The sequence below is a fragment of the Aureobasidium melanogenum genome (genome assembly GCF_000721775.1).
Source record: "Aureobasidium melanogenum CBS 110374 unplaced genomic scaffold scaffold_8, whole genome shotgun sequence".
NCBI lineage: Eukaryota > Fungi > Ascomycota > Dothideomycetes > Dothideales > Saccotheciaceae > Aureobasidium > Aureobasidium melanogenum.
Window position 1 is genome coordinate 380,607 of NW_024470060.1, and position 24,595 is coordinate 405,201.

The 24,595-nt window shown below is 49.8% G+C and overlaps 12 protein-coding genes across 12 annotated transcripts; 6 read left to right on the plus strand and 6 right to left on the minus strand.

Moving 5' to 3' along the window:
• Positions 1-691: 691 nt before the first annotated feature.
• On the minus strand, positions 692-2,111 carry M437DRAFT_47167 (uncharacterized protein; the record flags this gene model as incomplete). The annotated part of the gene is made up of 2 exons (XM_041021397.1): positions 692-1,459; positions 1,515-2,111. Coding segments are annotated over 2 exons (1,365 nt in total), but the record flags the coding sequence as incomplete, so codon positions are not given.
• Positions 2,112-3,849: 1,738 nt separating this feature from the next.
• On the plus strand, positions 3,850-4,596 carry M437DRAFT_47215 (uncharacterized protein; the record flags this gene model as incomplete). The annotated part of the gene is made up of 2 exons (XM_041021410.1): positions 3,850-4,180; positions 4,244-4,596. 2 exons carry the CDS (start codon positions 3,850-3,852, stop codon positions 4,594-4,596), a joined length of 684 nt encoding a protein of 227 aa, XP_040880501.1.
• A 1,268-nt stretch (positions 4,597-5,864) lies between these two features.
• On the plus strand, positions 5,865-6,902 carry M437DRAFT_74733 (uncharacterized protein; the record flags this gene model as incomplete). Its single annotated transcript, XM_041026294.1, has 2 exons — positions 5,865-5,879; positions 6,072-6,902. The coding sequence occupies 2 exons, from the start codon at positions 5,865-5,867 to the stop codon at positions 6,900-6,902; spliced, it is 846 nt and encodes a 281-aa protein (XP_040880502.1).
• A 542-nt stretch (positions 6,903-7,444) lies between these two features.
• Positions 7,445-8,296, minus strand: M437DRAFT_46724 (uncharacterized protein; the record flags this gene model as incomplete). Its single annotated transcript, XM_041021313.1, has 1 exon — positions 7,445-8,296. A coding segment is annotated over one exon (852 nt), but the record flags the coding sequence as incomplete, so codon positions are not given.
• A 1,357-nt stretch (positions 8,297-9,653) lies between these two features.
• On the plus strand, positions 9,654-12,861 carry M437DRAFT_13265 (isoleucyl-tRNA synthetase; the record flags this gene model as incomplete). Its single annotated transcript, XM_041018707.1, has 2 exons — positions 9,654-10,248; positions 10,313-12,861. Coding segments are annotated over 2 exons (3,144 nt in total), but the record flags the coding sequence as incomplete, so codon positions are not given.
• Positions 12,862-14,058: 1,197 nt separating this feature from the next.
• On the minus strand, positions 14,059-15,286 carry M437DRAFT_47070 (uncharacterized protein; the record flags this gene model as incomplete). The annotated part of the gene is made up of 2 exons (XM_041021380.1): positions 14,059-14,313; positions 14,363-15,286. Coding segments are annotated over 2 exons (1,179 nt in total), but the record flags the coding sequence as incomplete, so codon positions are not given.
• An 823-nt stretch (positions 15,287-16,109) lies between these two features.
• M437DRAFT_83867 (prenylated rab acceptor PRA1) lies at positions 16,110-16,637 on the plus strand (the record flags this gene model as incomplete). The annotated part of the gene is made up of 1 exon (XM_041028006.1): positions 16,110-16,637. The coding sequence occupies one exon, from the start codon at positions 16,110-16,112 to the stop codon at positions 16,635-16,637; it is 528 nt and encodes a 175-aa protein (XP_040880506.1).
• A 26-nt stretch (positions 16,638-16,663) lies between these two features.
• On the plus strand, positions 16,664-17,890 carry M437DRAFT_46969 (uncharacterized protein; the record flags this gene model as incomplete). The annotated part of the gene is made up of 1 exon (XM_041021351.1): positions 16,664-17,890. The coding sequence occupies one exon, from the start codon at positions 16,664-16,666 to the stop codon at positions 17,888-17,890; it is 1,227 nt and encodes a 408-aa protein (XP_040880507.1).
• A 397-nt stretch (positions 17,891-18,287) lies between these two features.
• Positions 18,288-18,531, minus strand: M437DRAFT_11076 (uncharacterized protein; the record flags this gene model as incomplete). Its single annotated transcript, XM_041018592.1, has 2 exons — positions 18,288-18,343; positions 18,405-18,531. Coding segments are annotated over 2 exons (183 nt in total), but the record flags the coding sequence as incomplete, so codon positions are not given.
• A 401-nt stretch (positions 18,532-18,932) lies between these two features.
• Positions 18,933-19,358, plus strand: M437DRAFT_74738 (uncharacterized protein; the record flags this gene model as incomplete). Its single annotated transcript, XM_041026295.1, has 2 exons — positions 18,933-19,067; positions 19,170-19,358. 2 exons carry the CDS (start codon positions 18,933-18,935, stop codon positions 19,356-19,358), a joined length of 324 nt encoding a protein of 107 aa, XP_040880509.1.
• Positions 19,359-19,650: 292 nt separating this feature from the next.
• On the minus strand, positions 19,651-22,008 carry M437DRAFT_46445 (carboxylesterase family protein-like protein; the record flags this gene model as incomplete). The annotated part of the gene is made up of 6 exons (XM_041021268.1): positions 19,651-19,701; positions 19,754-20,002; positions 20,057-20,724; positions 20,777-20,957; positions 21,007-21,097; positions 21,152-22,008. The coding sequence occupies 6 exons, from the start codon at positions 22,006-22,008 to the stop codon at positions 19,651-19,653; spliced, it is 2,097 nt and encodes a 698-aa protein (XP_040880510.1).
• A 922-nt stretch (positions 22,009-22,930) lies between these two features.
• Positions 22,931-24,265, minus strand: M437DRAFT_46765 (uncharacterized protein; the record flags this gene model as incomplete). The annotated part of the gene is made up of 1 exon (XM_041021317.1): positions 22,931-24,265. One exon carries the CDS (start codon positions 24,263-24,265, stop codon positions 22,931-22,933), a length of 1,335 nt encoding a protein of 444 aa, XP_040880511.1.
• Positions 24,266-24,595: the final 330 nt, after the last annotated feature.

The window sequence follows — 24,595 nt, forward strand, 5'->3', positions numbered from 1 at the left end:
CAACTACAATGCAAGAGAACAAAACTAGATTTCTAGACATTATTCTACATGCTTCTAAAACTTCCACATGCTACGCCGGCTATGATAAACGTTGCCGGGTTCTGCAATCCAAGACATGCATCCTGTGCAAATAATACCGCTTGATGGCTGATATACTGTGCCGTAGCCTATCGCTCAATGCTGGAAATCCTCATCGGTACGAGCAGGGTGCAGTTGCTGGAGAAGGGATTGTAGCTTTCCGTTCAAGCTCCTTAGAAAAGACGCGGTCCTCATAGCTGACTGTTTCTTCGCCGCCTGTAAGGAGTATGGGATAGCGACCACACGTGAATGCTCCTCTTGGTTTCGTGACAATGTGTGTTGCCGCTGTGGCTCGAATAGGATGGACGCTGTGACACCTCGACTGTTGGTTTGATCCATCGGCTTTTCGTACTTGCAATGTGCGGTAGACAAGTGTCGTGAAATCGAGACGTTCGTCATGGCCGAACTTCAGGTCAATGACAACTCTGTCATACAACTCATGACATTATGGCAAATCCTTTTCTTGGCTCAGTGTTGCTTGAAGACTTCCTTCTCCAGTAGTGAAGAAGACACCGTGAACTGTGAGAAGCAATGCAATGGAATCCGGCAGCGGTCCTTGTACAACCAAGTTGCGCCTGACTCTACTCTGGAGGCTGTCGGGATGAGTTCGTCATCAAGTTAGAATGTCCCGATGATAGAAGTCCTTAGAGTCTCCGATCAATGGCTTGTAAGATATGGTATGCTTCAGTCGTTGCAGGTCGAATGAGAGGCAATGCTGGGATATACGCGACCGCAGAGGGATATCTGAACTCGATTTGACATCTGTCAGGCCAGCTTCTTCGATGTCTATGATCGTTTGCACGATATTGGCATAGGTGGAACTCTTCAACAGTCCTTCGTGTCGGTTTGACATGCGCAAAAGATGTACGATTTTTCTGCGAAGATTTGGATCTCGACAACGACGGGCAACCTCATAAAGAGGGCCGATAACACCCATGTCGAGAGCGAAAGAAGGTGCAAGCGGGGTTGTTTCCTGCGAGTCTGAGTTGGCCAGGCCTAAATTTGCCTCTGCCAAGGAAACCGTGATTCGATAAAGAGGAAGCAACGAGTCGTTCAAAGCGGCTCTCTCATTGTCGCTTGTGTTGGCGGCTTCCTCGTCAAATATGTTGGTGATTTCTAGAAGTCTCCGCATGTGCAAGGCATTATGTGCAGCAGCTTCCCGTGAAGTTGGAGAGTTTTTATGTGCGATCTTTGGCGCTCCTGACATGATACACAGTCGTTGGATTCTTTCTTCGAAAGACAATTCTCCAAAGATTGCTGAACAATCTCGAAGCAGTTCCTTGCAGGACGAACGCCAATCGCCTGGCTGTCGGTATTTCATGACAACTTCTTTCGAGGCATGATCAAAGGGGCTTGATCCGAACATATTCTTGTCCACTAGCTAGAGGTTTCATCAGTATAGGCGTCTCAGAAGAGACATCTGGCAGATGACTTACACGCTGAGCATGGATCTTGAGCCGAGATATGAATTCTTCATATAGCGGGACGTACTGGTTTCTAGATCGTGGTAGTATGGCAACTGAGCGCTGTAGAAGCGAGACGGCAGATGCAAGATGACCCTGCATAATCTCGATGCACATGAAAACGATAGCAGTTGACATTGCGGAGCTAGACTTCAATATGTCCTGCATTTCTCCAGAAACCGAGCTGATATGACTTCGAATGGCTGCATCGTAATGATACAAAGCTGGCTGGTTGTGCTTTGACTCGTTTTGAGGATTGGTGAAGTCTCTGTGCAGATGTGCAAGGGCGACAAGAGCATGCCGTGTCCCGACATCTTGCTGGGCTAGTTGGAGAACATGGCGATTCCAGAACTCAGATGGCGAATTTCCTGTAAATTGTGGGATAGAGACTCGGAGGAAAAAATCGATCGCGCTGCTTTCCTCTTCTGATTTGTACACGTTCAAACTTAATTCTTGGGTGCGTTTTGGTGTTGATTCTCCAGTCGTAATGTATCCATCGCACTTTCGACCGGTCGACGAACATTTCTGGCAGCTTGGTCGCGCTTCATCACACTTGATGCGCCTGACTAGTCATAATTAGATATGTCATTAGACTGCTACGAAGCATCAAAACTCACTCCTAGAATGGCATATCAGCGAAGACTGTCAGTTTTGACGAGACGAGTGGGCCTACCGGCAGGTTATACAGCCAGTACGCGTTCGTGGTTTGTATGGGCGCTTGCTCTGCACGATTCGTTTATCTGGCATATTTCGATTCTACCATCCTCGATGATCACTATCCACTGATGTTCTCCCTTTGATCGAAGTAAGAATTAAAACCTTCCGATCCTAAGGAATAATCAGCAGCAAATGAGATATGGTGGAGTCGCAATGAGAGTGGTTCCATTTGTGCAGAGGTGGAACATCGGAGTTCGGCGTTCGGATGCTTACGACGTCCTGTCTTGAGAGTTTTCTGATATAAGCTTTAATTCCTCATCAACCACGCGACTATAGTTCTTTGGAGAGTCGATACATTTTTCCGTTGTAAGGTAAGAAAGAATCTCATATTTATATATGTCTACCTCTCTCGAACTCGAAAAGAAAGAAATATTTGCATCACTAAATCCGTCTTCCATGGTACTCGAGTCTGGTTGTTCTAGAGAACGCAGGTCAAACAGCAGGTCTGGAAGCTTTGCATACCTTCGGCATCCAAATCTATGCATCTTTATTCTACGTGTCTCTCTTTGCCTCAAATATCCCTGTTGTTTTCCCTTCGCCGTCGAGAAAGAACACGCTATTGAGGCTCGTTAGAGCCTCAACGAAGCACCGTGATCTAAAGGAAAATCATAACCACTAGACTAACAAGCCGAATTTATGCTGGACAAGAGGTTTTATGCTTTGCACTCGCGAACGGTTAATACTCGGGGGGGAGGCTTCAGGCTGATGGACGAAAATTCTGTCCGCATCGAAGCCTGCAACTCCACAATCTTTGCATATCACTTTGGACCCTCGAGAAAAGCATCTCTCCGCAGGCAGCTGGTCGTTGTAAGTTGCGGCAGATCTCATATCTGCATGTCTTGCTATAAGTATCTGTTCTTTCTCCCCCGAACCTCTACCTGGTCTTCTGGTATCATGATTGGTATGTTCTGGAACCGCTTTTTCAGCATAATTCGGCTTGTTAGTCTAGTGGTTATGATTTTCCCTTTACATTCTATGGTACTTCGTTGAGTTCTAGAAGCTCTAGAGGCTCTCGAGTATGTGGTGTAACTTCGGGAAAGGTCGTGGGTTCGAACCCCACACGAGTCAATTGTTTTGCTTTGACTAGAGCCTATAGCGTTCATCCTTTTGCTTCGGTTTTGACCTGATGTAAACTGGTACAAATTGTTTGAAATTACTCCGTACTCGAAGCGGGGGGTTGTCAGTTACCAAAGTCTTGGTATGATGTACTGACCCAAACAAAGTCCCAAGCCTATGGTCGGTGGCAGGTTGATTGCATCCGGACTACAACGCAATAATGTATCGAGTATGAATACTGTATTTGTGCCATTGACTGGCTCGTTGCCAACTGTGTTCTCGGAGACCATGTACAGTAGCAGGATTCATATCATTCGTGGTCGATCATTGCCTTTTTGAGCCACCAGTGAACCAGTATTGACCTAGCCCTCGCGGACTATAACTATCTATCATCGGCGAGTCGTGTCTTCAGAATTGAGACTTCTAGCTATACGATCCCTCATGCTACGACCACTCTGCAAACATGTCACAGATATCTGGTTGGGCTTCTTCCGCTCGCGAGAAAATGAAGGAATACCCGTTGAACGACCAGAATATGATCGACGACCTTCGGGCCATAGATGTTATCGAGAACTTTTTGAACGGTGGACAATCAACTCTCAGAGCTGCACACCGTATAGCGGGCATCTACGAACCACGTCTCGAGACTAGTCACAGAAGCGATATCACCGTTCTGTGGGTGAACATCTGCCAGGCAGCTAGATCAATCGACAGCTCAGCTTCTGCACGACTTGCACAACTAGTGAACTCACTCCGAGATAGACCAGATATAATTTCTCTTGTGGGGGACGTTGTCAAATACGAAAACTTGGTATACTGGAGAGACCTGCCAAGATGGGGTCAGATATTTAGAGAATATGGGTACGGTAGGTCAACGTGCTTGGAAACTACCCGCTTTCCTGAGAACCATGTTGACGCGGTCTATCCAGAGTTTGATCCTCCAGATGGAAATTATGCAGAATGGCATGCTCAAGCTCCCCAGCTGCTGAACATTACAGTCTTTGCCGCAACACTAATGGCTCGCTCGGAAGGAAGCTTCGATGTATCATTCCCAGCAAGCATCGCCATGGAAATGGGTGTAGATCGACCGTATGACAATACACGAGAATCACAAGAAGAGTGGCGCATGTACATACCACCGGCAGCGACTTGGATACTAATTGCTGGAAGCAAGATTCGTGAGCTTTGCTATATGGAGGAGCTTCCTGAAGCTGCCAACCAACATTCAGTCAGCTCTCAATGGGGCGGAAGAACATATTGTCCGAGGAGATGGGACTCTTAGAAGCGACGATTTCGGTCGCTGGCAGAGGACGTAGCGATTGATGATCGATGTCGGGGATACGCAAAGCAGGCTTATGATGCTATGGACGAATTGGATGTCAAGATCCAGGTTGCTGCTTTGGCTTTCGTCTATGGCTTGTGAAAATTGTAACATCGCTCGACGATCTTTGTCAGTATGAGCTCAATTCGTAGTCACAACCGTCTTTACAATGTTACGCTATTCCTTCAAGCACCATACCTAGCCTCATGGTTGTTTTAGTGCTCGTTCGAAGTAGTGGCGACCAGGATGAATTGTACACAAATTGAGCAGGGTGATACTGGCAACAAGGACAAAGAAGGACAAAATAAAACAAATAAGATGGAACAGGGGGCGGACGTCGGGCACATGATTGAACCTGTTTTCGAGCAATGTGCCCACCAATCGTGTGCAAGTCGTATCGCGTCTGATCAATGATCGTGTTTAGCCATGGTGCATGAGTCGTCGCGAGAGAACATCGTCAGAAGCCAAGACATGTTGTCATGGTTTCGGACGCGCGTACTCCGGATGAATTTCTGAGGCTTATGCAACAGCATGGCGGCGCAAAAAGGCTAAGAAAGTACTATGAGCTTAAGACTAGCTGCTAATAGCTACTCTTGACCGGAATCAAGGCAGTGCAGATTGCGACGGGACAGTGCTGAAGGGACCAACACAGTCAGCTGCCAGCAAGCACCGAGACGCTGGTTGCACTGTTGTCATGTCTACAGTGTGGCCAAAATCATGATCTCTCAGATCCTCAGGCAAGCGGCGAGGCTTCCAGAATCGAATGACAGATTCGCCAAGGTATGTGCGGCGAAACTATGTACCTGAAAGAAGTGAATTTCTCCCGAGCCCTAACGCAAAAAGTTGTTTGGCAATCCGCAGCGATCTTGATCATGTCTGCACCCTGTTGCTGCTCGGCCCAAAAAACATCCTTCCGAGCATCATTGGCTGTGACAAAACCTGGAAAATCAAAACAACCAAGCCAACCGGAAGATCATGATCATAAATAGAATATTTTATGCAAAATCTCGGGAGCCAACAGATCACTCCAGCCAAGGTTCCCCGCGTTACGTAGCTGCCCCCTGAACCTCGAACGTCGAAACAACGGCAACGCCTCCCTGAACAATTCGCCTCCGGAAGCTTGTGACGTCCTGCACAGCTGCTTTCGTACGCAACTGCGTCATATTGGAGGCTAGAACCTGCCAGAAATTGTCCAAGTGTACGGGGATCAGCCTCCTTTTGCTCGTAACATGGAAAGCAGGAAGGTAAATTGGCAAAACAGAATGGCCTCGGCCAATCAGAATCAGCCTCAATACATGGCTAGAGGAAGGAAAGATGTGATCCGTATCGGATTCCTCGGCGGTAGGATGGGTTTCATGCTTGCCCCGTCATTTGGTGGCCGGATGTTGTGATGCAAGTGAAGTCAAGTCACGCCTTCCTTTCCAAACATATATAAGCCACTGCTCACTCATACTGAACTCACAATTCATCTACACCTTTGCTCATCAAACCTCTCGTCACCTACAGACAACTTACACACCTCACATCAAACCTCAACCTACCACAACACAACCATCAAAATGAAGTACTCTTTCGTCTGCGCTGCCCTCGCCGCCTCGGCCTCTGCCCAAATCATCTCCGATATCACCTCGGTTGGTGGCTCCATCGTCTCTGTTGCAACTAGCGGTGCCGACTCAGTCTTCTCCGATGCCACCTCTGGTGTTGGTCAGGGTATTTCCGGTGCCTCATCAGTCGCTACCGCTGCAGTCTCTGGAGCTTCGTCAGTCGCTAGCGATGCTGTTTCAGGTGCCTCTTCTCTTGTCAGCGCCGGTTCTTCTGGAGCCGCTGGCGCCCTTACCACTCTTACTGGCAGTGCCTCATCTGGCCTTTCATCCGCTTCTATGGCGCTTGCCTCCGAGAGCGCCAACATCAGCTCTCGCTTGAGCTCCCTCTCCGCTGCTCAGTCTACTGCCACTGGCTCGGCCAAGAGCTCTCTCTCATCTGAAGCCGCTGCCCTGCAGTCCTCGGCCTCGTCTGCTCTCAGCTCTGGTAGCAGTGCTTTGAGCTCCGCTTCTTCGAAGGTCTCTTCTGCAGTCTCGTCTGCCTCTAAGGGTGCATCTTCAGAAGCCTCCTCTGCTTCCAAGAGCGGTTCCTCGGCTGCCTCATCCGCCTCCTCGCGTGCCTCTTCGGGTGCTTCCTCTGCCACCAGCACTGGTGCCGCTGCCTACAACGGACCTGCTGTCGGTGGTGTCCTTGGTGCCGCCCTTGGCTTCGCTGCCCTCATCTAAGCAAATCGTCTACCTACACCCTTAATCGTCGCATCAAAATGACGCCTTTCAGCATCTGGTTGAGATGAGGAGGACTTTTTCTTTTACGAATCGCTACGTCTGTACACTTGTCCCAGCATAAATTCTGTAATACCCATTATACAAAAAGCAGTACAACATTTTTCTACTTCATATCTCGCTCGCGTGCCTGTGTGAATGTTCGAGTTTCGTATCGTCATATCCTCTACATCGACAAATCCCTTTGAGCTTTACCTTGTGCTGGTTATACAATCAGGTGTCAAATAATTTTGCGCAGGTACGTTGCAGTTCGCGTTACACTACCCCTGTGCGATCACTGCGGCACGAGACAGTGCTCACAAGGAAGCGATAAGTTGTTTGATTTACACTCATCAACCCCGGAAAGCATTGTGCATTTTTGTAGTGTACAAATCGTTCAGTGTCCTCAGCGATTCTAACAACTAAATCAACCGATCGCGAAATGCGCCAGATAGCCGATACCTTGATCCACAAACGAAATGCGGACGCAGAGAGACCTTTGGTTACTATTCCAGGAATGCAGTAAGTAAGACCAAAGCCGCAACAATCGCTTTCTTGGTTTCCGACACATATGCAGAGAAGGTGTCTCGGATGGAGTTTAAAGAAGATCGGATATAGTGTCGAATGAGTAAATGGCAGATCAATGCCAAGACGAGTAGGCAAAAGAGCCATCTTGATGTCCAGTTGTTGTGGATGTAGAGAATGAAGAGGGTGAGTGCCACTGCAAGAGGGACGAGGAAGATCAATAGTAGATACGTCGTATGCTTTGTTTGCGTGCAGTGGTCACAGCAAAAACAGTGTGGTGGCTCTGGGGGTGGAGGATGAGGTGTTGATGGTTTTGGAGTCGGTGGCTTCGGGGTAGGTGGACGTGGAGGTGGTAGGTGAGGGTGCTCGCAACAGAGTTGAAATTGTAGGAGTTGGTTGAGGTGGCTGAGTTCTTGGTCGGCGTATTTCAGGATCGCTTGGATAATAGGTAAATCGTGTAGGAGGCATGATCTGAGGCATGGCTCGCAGGCGAACATGGTCTCGATCAAGACGTCAAAGTCAATGAGCCAGCACAGAAAGGTTATGTATGCGAGACATTGGCGTTTGAGATTGATGTGGTGATTGAACTTCTCGATCATCGTTGGGGGTGGATCGATGCGGTACTCAGAGCGTTTCGCTCTCCCTATATTGCTCAAGAGTTCCTCAATGTAGATTTGCAAGATAAGAAAAGGAAGGGCTCTGTAGTCGTACAGATGTCGAATCTGATGCTCGAGACTGCTATTCAACATTGCAAAGCGAAAGTCGGAACAATCGATGATTGATGCACTCAATCTATGTTGCTTCCAGATCGCCGTTTGCCATGAGAATGGTATCGGCGGTACGTCAGCGGGTTCTGGTACATCTGCACGAAGTACAGCGACTCAAAGGTTTGTTAGCGGACATGACTTTGGCCCAAAAAGGAGGCACATACCTTGGCATATATCGCAATCGTGTCTCAAATAGAGCAGAGGAGCTCCTATATGGTTGACACGATCTCGAGGAATATGCTCACATAGCAGGTTGCGAGTATCAAGAGAGACAGGCCGCCTGGTTAATGTCTTGTCGACGAATTGCAAAGAACTTGGTGGCGTAGAAGTTGAGCGTATAGCGATGCTGTGAATCATCAGCCAGAAACCTAGGAAGACAAGAGCTGCGTCGCACAGGATCCTGTGAGTCCATCTACGTTTATCTTCCCAGGACCTCTGTCCGTTAACCTTGCGTTTGAGAACGGCGGTATTCTAGGGCAGTGAGAATTTGTCTCGAAAGATGACAGGGACAACCAACCTTTAGCCAAGCTACGATGGTTGCAGTATCATTCCAATGCTCAGCGACTGTTTGACAAGTACCACACTAGGAAGAAAATCACTCAGTAGCGGAGCTATTGATGATTAACACATGGCCTACCTCATCGAACATCAAGCCGACACAGAAGAAAGCAGTATGGATGGACATGATCATGCAAGTTTGAGGTGGCTAGAGATGGACAGCAGAGACAGTATGACAATCCTTGGGGCATCTTGCAGGCTCATATATTGGCCAATATTGACCTTGACGAAAGACTTGAGCAAAGCAACCAACGCCATGCATGTTTGATCATTTCTGAAACGTGGCGAGCGAACGAAGGAAATACACGAGAAGATTGGTTGTTGATGTGGATAAGGCAAACATGCATGCATGGGCAAGGCTCGAGTGGTGTTGAGACTCACAAATGACCCTACCAGTAGGCGAAATATTAACTGCCCACAGGAGGAGATGTCTTGTTAGAGAAAGATTTTCTCGATTAATAGATGGTGCAATAGCTGATAAGCTTCCAAAGTTGAGTACGCCTTGTTGATGAGATTTGTTTCAGGCAGGTTTGGATAAGAGGGTGGTAAGCAGAGACACGCCGACGAAGTAACATTTCAAGGTCACGTTGGCTTGTATCGCAAGGCAGAAGCACGATTTATAGGTACGTATCGTGCGAGATGGAAGAGGAGAAAGGTGGAGGAGATGGAGGAAGTCACGCCAAGGCGCACTTCCGCTCTCCGCAGAAGCACCAGGAGCTATGGCGACTTTTTTCCGCAAAGGCAAGAGCCAGCCACAATTGAGTGGTGAGCAAATCAAGAGAAGGAACGAGATGCGGACTGGCTGAAGGAAAGCACCATCATGTTCCGATTGACACGCGGACTCCAAGCGGCAGCAGAGGCAGGCTCCTGGTCGCAAACGCTACACCTGCCCAAGTCGACTTTTCCCGCCAGACCCTCCACTCAGGAACTTCTCAAATACCGGAATCAATGCGCCGACGACTTTTATGCCTGGCAGAAGGAAAACCGACCGAGCGAGAACGAGAGAGGCGAGCGCAACACCTTTACCCTTCACGATGGTCCTCCATATGCAAACGGCCCTGTACATGTTGGGCACGCTTTGAACAAAATCAACAAGGACATCATCCTGAGAACATACGCAAAGAGAGGCTTCAGGGTCGAATACAGGCCAGGATGGGACTGTCATGGCTTGCCAATTGAGCTCAAGGCTCTTCAGGCGCATCAACGATCGAGCCTGCACAAAGAATCTAAAAGCCTGGTAGATGATCCCAAGCAGGAGGCCAGTGTTGCCCATGGTGCTGGTCTCAGCCCATTGGACATCCGCAAGGCTGCTAAGGAGCTGGCAACAAAAACCATCTCAGAGCAAATGGAGGCTTTCCGATCCTGGGGAGTCATGGGCGAATGGGACAAGCCATACAAGACCATGGACGCCGACTTCGAGATCAAGCAGCTGCAAGTCTTCAAAGACATGGTCGCAAAAGGTGAGGTTCGTCCCTGTCAGCCATGTCAGCCCGTAGCGTGCCATACTGATTGTTCCTCCGACAGGTCTGATCTACCGCCAGAACAAGCCCGTCCACTGGTCGCCCTCCTCCAGAACCGCCCTGGCCGAGGCCGAACTCGAATATGACGAGGACCACCGTGTTGTCGCTGCTTTCGTCAAGTTCCCTCTGCTTGAGCTGCCCTCAGCACTCGCCAACAACTCGGCCGTCCAGGCCGACTCGGTCAGCGCCTTGATTTGGACCACAACGCCCTGGACTCTACCTGCCAATAAGGCTATCGCCGTGCGTTCCGATATGTACTATGTACTGCTCCAGGTCACCGGTAATGACCTACCCAACGACCTGCAAGGCCAAATGATTGTTGCAAAGGACCGTGTCGAATCCCTTCATACTCATCTGCCAGAGGGCGCCGCCATCAACGTCCTTGTCGACAATATTTCTGGTTCTGACCTGGAGAACACCGAGTACATCAACGTCATCTCTGCTGAGCACAACAGAATCATCCACGCCGACTTCGTCACTGCTACCTCGGGTACTGGTCTCGTGCATATCGCCCCTGGTCATGGTATGGACGATTACAATGTTTGCATGAAGCTGGGCATTGGTCCTGCTTTTGCCCCTGTCGATGATCATGGAAAATACACCACCAAGGCTTTCCCCTCAGATCCTTCCTATCTTCATGGCCTCCCTGTCGAGAAGCAAGGCGCGAAGGCTGTCGTCGCCCTGCTCAGGAACCCTCACTCAAGGCTTTCCGTGCCTTCGCTCAAGTCCGGTTCCTCTCTGGTCTTCAAGACCCACAACTTCAGACACAAGAATCCTATCGATTGGAGAACAAAGCAACCAGTCATTACCAGAGCTACCGACCAATGGTTTGCCAATGTCGGAAGCGTCCAGGAATCCGCTCTCAAGGCTATTCAAGACATCATGTTCATTCCAGACACTGGCAAATCGCGCCTAGAGAGTTTCTTGAAGGGCCGTAGTCAGTGGTGCATTTCCCGTCAGCGAAGCTGGGGTGTACCCATCCCAGCCTTGTTCCATAAGGAGACTGGCGAGGCACTTCTCACCGTCAAGAGCATTGAGCACATCATCAAGACCATTCAACAGCGTGGTACTGATGCTTGGTGGGCTGATACCCCCGACGATCCTGCTTGGATTGCACCTGGACTTGATCGTGATTCATATGTTCGCGGAAAAGATACTATGGATGTCTGGTTCGACAGTGGAACATCTTGGGCTCAACTCCACAAGCGTGAAGACGGCTCCGTTGCAGACATGATATTTGAGGGTTCTGATCAACATCGTGGTTGGTTCCAATCTCTCCTCCTAACTCATCTCTCTGGTCAGACTGATACTGCAAATGCTCCTGTTGGAGCCATTGTTACCCACGGCTTCACCCTTGATCAGGCCGGTCGCAAGATGAGCAAGTCTTTGGGCAACGTTATCTCGCCCGAGGAGATCATCAGCGGAACTATCATCCCTCCTGCAAAGACAAAGAAAGGAACAAAGGTTGTCCCTCGCCCCACTCAAACCAAGAAAGACCCCATGGGCCCCGATGCTCTACGATTATGGGTTGCAAGCAGTGACTATACCAAGGATGTTGTCATTGGCCAGCCTGTCCTCCAAGCTGTACACTCATCACTCCACAAATACCGCACGACGTTCAAGTGGCTACTCGGAGTCATGCACGATTATCCTGCTCCTTTGCCTGTTGAAGACTTTATGAAAGAACTTTACTTCGCTGACCAGGTTGCCCTACACCAGCTATCCAAGACTGCAGCAGAAGTCTGGAAGCACTACGCCGCCTACGAGTTCCACAAGGGCGTACAAGCTCTCAACAAATTTATCAATGCAGATCTCTCCGGATTCTACTTTGAGGTCATAAAAGATAGATTGTATGCCGAGGACGAAGAGGTTCGTAGGCATACGCAAACGGTGCTCTTCATCATCATGGAAGAGCTCTGTCATATGTTGGGCCCCATTACGCCTCACCTTATCGAAGAGGTATGGCAACACATTCCTGAAGAGTGGCACCAATACGACGTCATGAACATCAACCGAAGAACATGGGAATACCCATTCAGTGCCGAATTTGACTCCTTCAAAGCTGAGGGTGCGATGGAGAAAGTGATAAAAGTCTTCAACACTGTTTCAACAGCCGTCAAAGCCGCTCAAGAAAATGCACGTAGAGCAGGCAGACTTGGTAGTGGTCTGGCATGCCGTGTTGAATTACGGATGCCTCGTGAGACAGGCAGTGTATGCTTGGCTTTGCTGTCCGATCTACGCAGCACCGATGAACTAGCCGAACTCTTCGTTGTATCTGAAGCTGACATGGTTCCCGACGATCCTGACTTCCGCCGCAAGATTGCGGAACAAGAACCTGATGAGGAGCTTCGCGCCACACTTCTTGAACCCGAAGAGCCGCCAGCTTGGAAATTCGAATGTGAATTTGAATGCGGAGACGAGAATGCACCTGCTACAGGAAAGGCTGTCGTCTTGCCTCCCAACGGAGAGAAGTGCATTAGATGCTGGCAATTTACCTCCGACGAGCCCGACTCGCTTTGTGGAAGATGTGTTGACGTTGTTGGTGACGAAGTAGGCCTCGATGACGAAATGCTCGAAGCAGCAGAACAGGAGGATGATTTGGCAAAGTACCGTTAATGATCTCCAGCCATCTGCGCCTTTCCTTAATTATATTGTACATTACTTCATTGTAGAAATAGCTCTGGCGTTTTGGCGGAAAATCTCAACGATCTGTTTGGCTCTTTTTGTGTATGTTACACCTCTTGCCTGTCTCTTCTCTACCTTTATACATTAGTTCTGTCAAGTCATCAGTGGCGTATATCAGATGGAAAGAGCGTTCGAACTTGGTATTCCTTTTCGCATTGCCTGATCTGTTCGACCTTTTTGCTAGCTGAGCTTTATTGTATGTTGGCTAACATCTGGCTGCTTCTTTCCTCTTCCGACCTATTCATCAAGCCTAGTTCCTTCTCCGCGCACCCTCCTCGTGTTCAAAAGTATGTAACGCGTATAGCTATCGAATTGCACGATAGTAACAGGAAAGATGATGGTGTCCACTGAGATGCAACAAGTTGTCGACTCTCTGTGTATATACCTGTGCTTTCTAAAAACTGTTGTGCCTTTTTACAGTATGCCTTATGCTCGTCGCTATAGGCGGAGTACAGTGGAAGTTGCAGACTTTAGAACATGGGTAGATCGAAAGGCTAAGCAAGGAAGTGAGAGCGTTGGGTCCTGTCCGAGACTGGCGCAGCAAGTGAATCGAAAACTTTAGTGTTCGCGGAAAAAGTCTTGGGAGAACAACTTTGAGAAGGGAAAGCGTATATGTTCGTGAGTTTTTTTTGCAGACGAGATAGAAAGAGCAATCACCAACACGAGGGGGAGTGCACTTTCCTGAGTTGATCATATAAAAAGAACCTTGACAAAACAGAAACCGCTCCAGCCGCCGTGTTGCTGGGGAGGGCAGAGAAAGCAAAGCTTTCATCTCGATTTTTGTCGTGCGAGGATTACTGGGACCTCTCAATGGCCTCAGTGAGAATCGAACCGGTGGACACTGGTCTACTAGACGGGAGACACGCGTGAGCTCGACCGCTGCGCCATTCCACCAGTTCGATGGAAGCAAAGCTGACTGGCATCAACATAACACCGCGTTGCTTTTGTCACTTCTAGGGAGTTATCAGCGAAGAAGGATAGTCTTTGTTTCATAACAATCAGCAAAGAAGTGCGAACAGGGCGTAGAAAGAACCAAAAACACTTTTTATATATCATCTAACTTATCTAGCTGGCTCTCGACTTGCTGGGCTTGATTTTTCTCTTGCGAGTTTCAGCATTGCCGTTGGGTTGAGCTGCAGACTTGAGTGTGGCGGTCACTTCGTCGACGCCCTCAACCTCTTCGGTACCCTCGAGCAACTCCTCCATTTCAGCCTCAGTTGTCTTCTTACCAAGAAGAGTACCGACAGACTTGTTGTAGAGGAAGATGGGCAGGCGAACCAAGAAGGTGTCGCTAATGGTAGGTTTCTGGATCTCGTCGACCTGATGAAAGTTAGCACATGTCACAGCTTATGTTTTAGGTCATACTCACGTCCAACAAGAACTCATGAAGTTCACCTTCCTCGGTACGCTCTTCAAGGTAGACATTGCCGACACTGTCAACAATGAGGACCTTGCCGTTCTCAGCGATAGTGCGCTTCTTTGCGCCAACAGGACCGCTGGTAAGCTCGGCCTCGACAGGAGTGCTGACGCCAGAAGTCTTTGCTTGTTCAACAATGGCAGCTCTGGTCGACTTTGGCTTCTTTGCAGCACGTCTGCTCTCACGCTCGGCGGCACGCTTCTCTTTTCTGTTCCAGTTCATGGCTTGAGGTTCTTCCTCGGATGAGGGCTCAGGGACAGCAGCGGGGGCAGGTGTACCATTTCCAATACCAGCAATGTTTTGAACTTCGTCACCCCAAGCAATACGACGAGCTTGACGGATGTAGCGCTCGACAAAGTCACGGTGCTTCATCCAGTTCATGTAGAGAGTAAGGTAGTGAACACCACCACCAAGGAAGACGAACAGACCGATCATGACGGAGCCGAGACCAGGGCGGAATCTCTGGTAGTAGTAGCCGGTACCACGCCATTTGGGGAAGCCATTCTTGAGGAAGTGATCGTAGCGCTGGCGCTCAGGGCCACGGAGGATGTTTGTGACTATGCCGAGACGAGCGAAGCGAGCAGAGGCTTCCTTGCTGAAAGCATTGATCTCCTTTTGCGAAGGCTTCTTGTTCTTGTGGACGTGGACAGTGGGCTTGTCGCCCTTGTTGGACTTCTTGACTGGTGGGGCGGTGTCGTAGGAAGCGATGAAACGTTGACGGGCCTTGTCGGGGTGCAAGACACGGGCCTTCTTCTTGTATGCAGCATTGATGGCGTCGCGGCTTGCAAAGTCCTTTACACCAAGGAAAGAGTAGAAGGTAGCATTGCTGCCTTCGTGTTGAGCTACCTCATCCTGGAGACGGAAAATTTCATGGTCTGCCAGCTGTCATTAGCATTGATGATTGAGATGCAGTCGAGGCCAAAAAGCCTTGGGCTTACCTTCGGGCGACCAAGCGCAGACGAGGGCTACCAAGCACAAGAGCAAAAGCAGGACAGAACCCTGTAGACGGGCCATGGTTGCGTTTGGGATGAAAGTGTCGGGCTGCAAAGAAATGTGATGGAGCTGCAGGAGCGGCAGAAAGTGCCTGGTCTAGTTTCCCCAGACAAGTCGTGTCACCACCACGTTGGTCCTCTTTATAGTATTCTGCAACTATTTCCTGTTAAGTCTTATATAGTCCCCGACGACTTTCCTCGTTCTTCTCAATCGGTTTCAAGAAAAGGTCAACCCAATTTCTGTATCTCGTTCCTCTCTTGCCTCCTACTGCTTCGACTTGAGAAATCAAGTTCTCAATCGACTTCAGGGGCTCAGCTCCTCCTGAAGCTTGAATTGTGGCTGACTGGAGATGTGGCTCAACCCTCGAGCTGCGCCTCTTGATTCCACGAAGCTGCTCAAATAAACACGTTGCATGCGTAATCACATAACTACCTTTCTATCTTCTTGTTGAATCCTTACTCCTCGCCAACTCACTCGCCAGTCGTTCCTCCTTCCACAAGTTCCATCATGTGAGTCTTTCCCAGTTCGCATCGTCGAGTCCTTTGCTTCCCGTCCCCACGACGCTCGCGGCCGCCTTCACATGCAAACAAAGAAATTCTGTTGACTACGGCTGACTTCCCCTTTTAGACCCAACTTTGAAACACTCCTCACCCTCGTCGACTCGAACAACTCTCTGACTCCTTCTGCTTTGCCAACTCCCGTCAAAATGCCCATCAACCTTCCACTCGACGCCATCACTTCGCGTCTCAACCTCCAGGGTCGCTTCGACAATGTTCGCTCCCAATCCGTCAGCTCCCGCTTCGCCAACCTGAAGCCCCTCTCCGAGTTCTTCAACTTCAAGCAAATCTCAAAGCCTCAGAACTTTGGCGAGGTTCAGAACCGTGTCAACTACAACCTTGGCTACTTCTCTAGCAACTATGCCGTTCTCTTTGTTATGCTGAGCATCTACACCTTGATCACCAACTGGCTCCTGACTTTCGTCATTCTCCTCGTCGTTGGTGGTATGTACGGTATCGGCAAACTCGAGGGTCGTGATATCGAGATTGGTACTTTCCGCGCCACTACCTCGCAGCTCTACACCGGTCTGGTTATCATCGCCGTGCCTCTTGCCATCTTCTCCAACCCCTTTGGCTCCGCTCTTTGGCTCATCGGTGCCTCTGGTGTCAGCATTATCGGTCACGCAGCGTTCATGGAAAAGCCCATCGAGTCAGCTTTTTCAGAGGAGGCGGTCTAAATGGTCGGCCGCAGGCTCCGTACGATATGCCTCATTGGGGAAGACCATCCGGAGCTATTGGGGGAAGTGGAGAGATGTGGAAGGACGAGTTCGAAGCTCGGCGAAGGAGGTTCTTGGACGTTGGCGACGAGAGCGATGACGGATACCAGCGTGTTCATCTTGATCCTGCTGCTTTCAAGTCCAGGTCCGCCGATCGACTGCCGCGAGAGGACTTCGTTGGAGACGATTTGTTGTTCACTGGTTATGACTTGAGCTCTGCATGGGGAGAAAGAAGAGCGGATGACACTGCATACGAGAGAAGGCCGCAAGGTCCGCAGGAAGACGACTACTATCACGACAACGCGCTGACACGATCATCACGAGAGAATATACTGGTTCAATCAGCCAAGGAGAAACTCAGAAGAGCACGTGTCAAAGGCAAGACGAACGTCAGTCTGAGTGTTGAAGAGATGGCAGCGTTGGAAAGAAGCAGCACTCAATCAAGGGACACGTCCGAGCCAAGTACACCGAACAAGAACAAGACCAGAGGAAGTCGGTCTAGTAGCACCACGAGCTTGACCAACACCCGGCCACGAAGAACAAGTATTGGCCTGTTCGGCGGTACGTCACCATCGCACTCTCGTTCACGAACGCCAAAGACCTCGAGGAAGCCATCAAATGAACAGCAACCGGTTGCTCGTGCGTCGGGCTCGACACCACCAGCATTCATGATCAGGGGTTCTGATGGTGTGCCAATGTACGCTTCTACTGATTACTATCCTTCTCCGCCTAGAAGGCCTTCGGGGAATAGTACTCGCAATGTCACCCCGCCATACGAAGCATACTCTGCTCGCGGCTATGGTGCTGATGTGCGAGCACCTTCTTCGTCCTCTAATCGAGCTCTTTACGATGAGAACGCATGGGCTTCTTCAAGCCGACCATCTCCAGGAGTAGCATATCCCGATATGCTCGGACCTTCTTCCTTGTCTGGTGCACAGTCTCGCCAAGGGCCCATACCCTCGTCTGATGTTTCGTACGCAAAACTGAGGCGAGCACCGCAAGGATCGCCGCTCTACAACGTTGAACCGGCGTTTGCTCGAGGGAACAGGGAAGCCGAGGTGGTTCCAGGAGCACGGCCGGCAAGTAGTGAAAGCAGTAGTGATGATTCTGGCGGGCAAGGGGTTAGGATCGAAGTCGAGCCAGGATTTGGGCTGAGAAGAGTACCAGTCTCGAGCAAAAGTAGCGGTACAGTCAGGCGCAAGGGCAGAAGATAGGCTAGATTAATAGAATCACAGGAACTGGTGTCTTGTCATTTAGAATTTCACACAACCATGATGGAACGAAAAGCTTTCTTTGTGCATCTGCCGGATCTCTCACTTGGACCTTGCGTATTATGACTCCTTGCTGTATGACCAGCACCTTCCCATGCTGGGAGATTGCCCAGATAACGCCGTAAACTCCGATGCGACATGCAATGAACGGGCGATGTGTCGTCTCGAGACTCGAGGTGCAATCGCCTGCTCTTTTTGTGTGACCCTTCGACCCTGTCTGCCTACAGCTTAATCATCTTCTTGCCAGGGGTGTCCAGTGTGTCTGCTCTTCTCAGATCCAAGTGTCGTCTCTTAGGGGTATCTCATATCGTCGAGTGCTCCTCGCTCAGAAGTAACCAACGATGATGCGCAACAACTCGAACACGAGTCCACCGCAAACGACGAACAGCAAGGCGACTGTAACAACACTGGTCAGCTTCTGTATCTGCAGCGTGATGGTGCATATGCGACTACTCACAAAGCCAAAACTTGCTGATGGGACTCTTTTGGGGAGTGGTCTTCTTGACGGCGGGTTCGGGCTTTCCACGCTTGACTTCTTGTTTCTTTGCAAAGGCCTCGTTTGCGCGGCGTTGTTGGGGTGTTTGGACCTTTTTTGACTCTGATTAGCTCGTGTGCTCTTCCAGATTGGTATGGTAGCTGGGGTCAAGTTACCATTGTGATTGATGTGGATGTGTTTGAGTTGTAAGAGAATACAGAGAATGTCCTTATGTACTTTCGAGGATCAAGGCAACAGTATAACCGAGTTCGTATAAGAGAAGTTGTCAACAGAAAGGTGTAGTAGAAGAAAGAAACAACAGATCATCAATGTGAAGCCCCCCTTCCCCTTCGAGAACACTTGGTCAACTCTGGAACAAGCGGGATCCCCACATTTCGCATTTGCTTGGCCGATGCGCCGCGTCTCCACTCTCGAGTCTCACATGCAACTGTGCAATCATCTGAAGAAGCTCTTTCTTTACTATCCAATACACACACTCAAGCAGCAACCATGTTGTCGACATTAGCACGTACCTCCAGACTCCAGGCCTCAAGGTCCTCTCGCGCCGCTTTCTCGACTTTCAGACCGCTACGCCAACAACCAACCTACCAACCGCCCACACCTTCAGAACCAGAAAACCCGCATGTATGACGACCCCAATCCGAGCCTTTCATCGCGCCACTCCTGCTCTTTCCAAGAGAGATCTTGCGACTCCAACGACCGCGTTGCTGACAGTGTTGCCTCCAGCGCGCCTTCTACAAATCTTTTGGCCGTCCAATCGCAAAAGTCTTCTTGATGGCTCTCTTCACATACCAAGTACTACACTACGGCTGGCTGAGACTGGAAGCCATGGAGGAAAAGGAGGAAAAGACTACCGAGTTGCAAGGTCTGGAGAGTCAACTGAGAGAAATGACAAAATCGCCAAAGAAAGCTTGAGGAAAGAGGCACATGGACGAACGACAATCGCAATATTCTCAACCACTGAGCGAACTCATCACACACTGCCGATCTACGCTCTACCAGCTTTGCCGGCAGATATGTTTTTACGCTGGAGAAGCATGACAGGCCGGCCAAACTGCATCATCCTCAATCGGAGAGAACCGTCCGGGATATAGAACGACATGTCATATCCTCAAACATCAATTTTAACTACATACAGGCAGAAAGATTATACTGCCATGTACATAACTTCTGCACATTCGTTCACTCAAATCGCACTTATCCCACCTTACATACCACCATCAACGTAGTAGCTGATGGAATAGTTGAGGAAGGCGCACTGACAGCCATCAGTATAGATCCACGATTGTTGGATCATGTTTGAAACTCACCTGAGGCAGATCTTGGAAGTCGGCAGTCAATGAAGGGAAATCCAGCAACTTCATGGGACCCCTGGCATTGGCAACAGGCTGCCATGGGCCGCTCTCCTTGACTCCCTGGGTAGTATTGGTGTAGCCACGGACCTGGAGATAGCTGGCTGGCGGGTTGGGGTCTAGCGAACGGACAAACGCGGCAAAGTAACCACTCTCCAACTGGACCGACTTGAGGTCATTGGCATCACGCAGAGGGTTCAAATTACCCTAGTGCCATGTGTCAGCACATCACGTTATCGTTTTCGGCTTGGGGATACGTACGAAAACCCAAGGCATGTCGGAACCATGAAGCTTGAAGTATGGCTTCTCGGGATTTCCGTAAGGATAACCAGGTTCCACTGGAGGACCTCCAAGATTATTTGGGTCATACCCACCTGACGTCCTCTGCATCTGGTAGAAGTATGAAGTCTTGAAAGCGCCGGATTCTACACCTGCATACACGGTGGCTTCGTCGATACAACGGAACTGGTTGTCAGTGGCTACTCTCTGCGATACATTGAACGAATCCAATGTCACGTTACCAGTATCGTAGTAAGGGAAAAGTCCAGAGTCAATGATAGACTGAGCATATGCCTGAGAGATGCCCAAGGCCGCCATGATACCTGCCAGTTCACTCGTCACTGGGGTCGTGGGGTAAGTCGAGAAGGATGCACCATCATTGGCGGTGGTTCCCCAGATTGTGTTGACGTTTGCAGCGCTGCCATTGCGGTTGTAGACATCAAGGGTTTCAGTGTCGACGTAGGTTCCATCCTGGACCACATATCTGGCGACCGTGGCAGCGTTAACAATAGTCTGCGCAGGTGCAGCTCTCAAGCACGAGATACGAGCGTCAAGAGTTGTCTGGTTGCAGCCAATTTCGCCGAACAGCGCTTCGCTGCGAGCGTACGATTCGGCAGGAGTCAAGAAAGAGCTGTAGGTTGTGGCATAATCTGAAAATGATGTCAATACACCGACGTCACGTTCAATTCGCCAAGTACTTACCTCCAGTCAAGCCCAGATCGACACCACCTCCCAGGTTCGACATGGCAATAGAACCTCTGAACTTGCCGATGGCCTTTGGAGATCCGAGAAGCGTACGTACTGAACCAGCACCTGCAGACTCGCCATTGATCACGATCTTGTGGGGGTCACCTCCGAAGCTTGCGATGTTCTTGAGAACCCACTGCATCATGTCAGCAATCTATCACTTCAATCGAATGTAGAACACTTACGTCAAGTCCAGTGACTTGGTCAGAGATACCGTAGTTGCCGGTGATGTTTGTTCCTGGGATGGCGAGGAAACCCAGGGTAGTCAAGCGGTAGCTGCAACGTGTAAGCATCAGTCAGGCTTATGTTAGACACGGTTTCAAAGCCCACTTTATTTCAACAACGACAATGTCTTCTCTCGAGGCCAGCTGACCACCGTCACTTCCTGCACTAGCACCTGAACCGCCAGTGAAACCACCACCATAAATCCAGAAGTGTACTGGTCGAAGGTTCTTCGTGGACCCAGCCTTAGGGATATAGGGAGTCTGAATGTTGAGGAAGAGACAGTCCTCGCTGCTAGAGCTCTCATAAGGTTGCGCGCAGTCAGGGCCGTACTTTGTGGCGTCAATTGTTTGTCCAGTCTTGGAGTACAAAGTCGAGTAGGCGAAACGTTCGGGTTGGTTTGCGAACGGAATGCCCTGGAAACGCCAGGACTTCTTGTTCCTGAAGCCTACGTAGGTGTTGCCAGAGGAAGCAACCTTGATCTCGTTGGAAGCAGAGGCTACAGCGTTGCTTGGCATGTTGCTCTGGCTAGATTGCGTGCAAAGCACTGGCAGAACATTGCCTGGACCAGCTTTGGCGAACTTCAAGGCATTGTTGTGGACCTCTACAGTCTGTCCGCTTGCAATGTGCCACTTTTGGTCTTGTGTGGCGCGACCAGCGTAGATGATATACGAGAGTTGGTTGACAAAGTCCTGAGAGTGTGCTTGTAGGGCAGATTGCGAGATCAGTGTCTCGTTCAGGGCTGCGCATCCGGTGGCTGCATTAGCAGCAGTCGATGGGTCCAGCAGAATAGCACTGATATGGTTGACATCGTCGGTGAAGTTGAGGTTGTTTTGGTAAAGCAAGGTCAAAGATGATTGCGAATTGGAAAGAGCAGAAGGGGGAGGAGCAATGACTGCTCCAATAGCATAAGGAAGACAGGCAGCTGCAGCCGTGAGAACGGCGAGCTTCTTGACAGGTGCCATGATGGAAGTCTTGGCCTTGATGTTCGGTGTCTCAGACTCGGACATGGTTTTATATATCTCTTGATCGCCATCTCTAGGGTTGTTGCCACTCTTTCTGTCATTACTGTGATGTTCGATGCATCATGCAAGTCCACTTTAGCCTCGATGAAGCATTTACCCCGTCTCCACACGGACTGATCGGACGTGCGGCAGTTGTTTCAATGCCATCTAGACTTTTTCTGCCTTCCCGTGTGCTACAGTCTGTTGATTTATCATAGCTATGGAAATGTGCGATACCTCTGTAAAGAATGTTGTTTCCACGGAGAGACACTTGCTTGTGGCTATCTTCATGGCCAGAGTCGTGTCCAGGACCCAATTGTGCACTCCAACACTTTACATCTTGATCGCGAGACTGCAACGACCTTCATCACACAGTGAGAGTTCGCATGGTCCCCGTATTTACATGCATAGGGCAAGACTGTCAGAATCACTCATCTTCTGTGCCCTATCCAGTACCCCACTGCAAGCTGCAGCTGGGTATGCGGCTCTGTGATAGTTGAAGAGAAGACCATTTAGCCGCGAAGAATGGTATGTCATTTGATCACTTCCATGTCCCGCTTTCGGAGAAGAGTGCTTTCCCACGGGGTCCCCTCCTCCCGCGAAACGGGCCGTGTGTGGAGAACATGGCTCGCGTGCAACCGATCTGTCGTCGTCGACCAAGAATCATGCAGGTACGTTGGAAGCTTGGTTCACACATTTAGCCAAAAGCCACCAGGGGGAGGGCAGAGAAAGCATAACAGAAAATTGCCGACGGACTCATGTTAGACTTCCTAACCGAGATTCTTCGGACAGCTGGCACGTAATTAAGTCAAGAAGCGGCACTCACGATCACACAATCGTAACAAGGAGACCTATTTGCATCCAACAGGGGATTTTTCAGACGCTACATCATCCAACCTTCATCTCCGCATGGTGGCATGTCTTGCTCAAAGCGCTCCATTCGATCTCGCAGCCAACCCGATCTTACACCGGGTGTCGCTTTTCCCAGTCTTGGATCCACGCGAGTCCTGCAATGTCCGCCTTCGCTGTAAGAAAATTGTTTACACTCTGTTGCGTCCACGCACTTCAACCTGCACTCGTCGAATGACTCAACAATGGCCTCCTCCCCGTCGCTCTCGTTGTCCCAGTCAGCAAGATCTGCGGACATTCTTGGTAAGATATACTGCTTGAAGATATCCTTGTGGCGGAGGAAACGAGTTTCCTCGGGCTTCTGATCAAGCCAATGCTGTTCGTAGCTCCAAAGGTCGTCAATCATGTCCGGAGATACATGGTGGTAGGATACCGTAGGATAACACCACACACGTTTCTTGGGATCTGCTATCGGCCGTCCATCCGGGCGCGCATAAGCAACGAGTCCAGGGTAGTCTCCTTGCATAATAGGCCATGCGTCGGTAAACTTCACACCAGCCTGCGTGAACACTTTGCCAAGTACGCAATCACCAGCCCAGTGGCCGTCAGTATAAGTTTCAATCTCGGCCTTATGCGCAGCGTACTTCTCCACTACCATACGCATAGCTGGCTGTGATACCATGAACCCAGAACCACCGTGAGCAAATACTGTATCCCCGATGAACATGATGCTTCCTGTGTAATGTGGTTTGGATGGATCCAGTACGGCCAGATACTCCAACAGGGATGCCCAAAGTATGTAACTGTCTGCTTCCATAAAGATATACCACTTCTTGTCAGGATGCTCGTGGAAAGTCTTGTTGACCATAGGCAGAAACTTCCACTTGTCGAGTTTCCAACCTGGGTTCTCGACTTTGCCGTGCCATTGGGTGTCTTCAGTCGCTGAACCACTGAGGTCGTTGGTGTTCAGCACTGCCCTTCCGTTTTCTCTGAGGTTGCGGTAGAGTTCGAAATCTTTGTGGTGTTCAACAATGTCTGGACTAACGCCATCCAGAGCATCGAATATATGCTCGTCCCGAAAATCCTCTTCAAAGTCGGAGAATATCATGTAATTCGGGTAACATCGCAATGTGGTCGAGAGATGGATTGAGAGTCGATCTTGTATTTCGGTGGATCCGGTCTTGAGAACTACCAGTGTTTCATTTGCGCCTACCAGATGTCTGCATGACAAAGTCGTCTTTTCCAATGTTTCCTTTGGCACACTGCGTGTCTTGAGAACACGGCGAAGAGATGATAGGTTCAGGAACAGCAAGACGCAAAAGCAGGCTAAGACGAGCAGGGCTTGAGGTCGCACCTTTTTGGTGAGCATGGCAATGAAGATATTCCTGGAGTGACAGAAGATATTCTGCTTATCAGAAAAATTGGTTGTTTAGTGGCGCTACGCATTTGTATACTTGAGACATTGGCGAGAATAGACGCCCAGGTGTCTGGGTCAGGAGGTGTTGAACCTATATCGTCGACAAGACTCATCTGTGAGCAGCATATCTGACATCTAATCAAGCATATCGTGCAGCTGGTAGTGAGTCTGTAGATTTTCAGGCTGGTTCGCGCCCAGGTGGTGTGATGTGATGGCGATATTGTTTAAGCGCCCGCCCTTACCGCGGCAAAACGCTCTTATACGTATCGCACTGATAGCCTT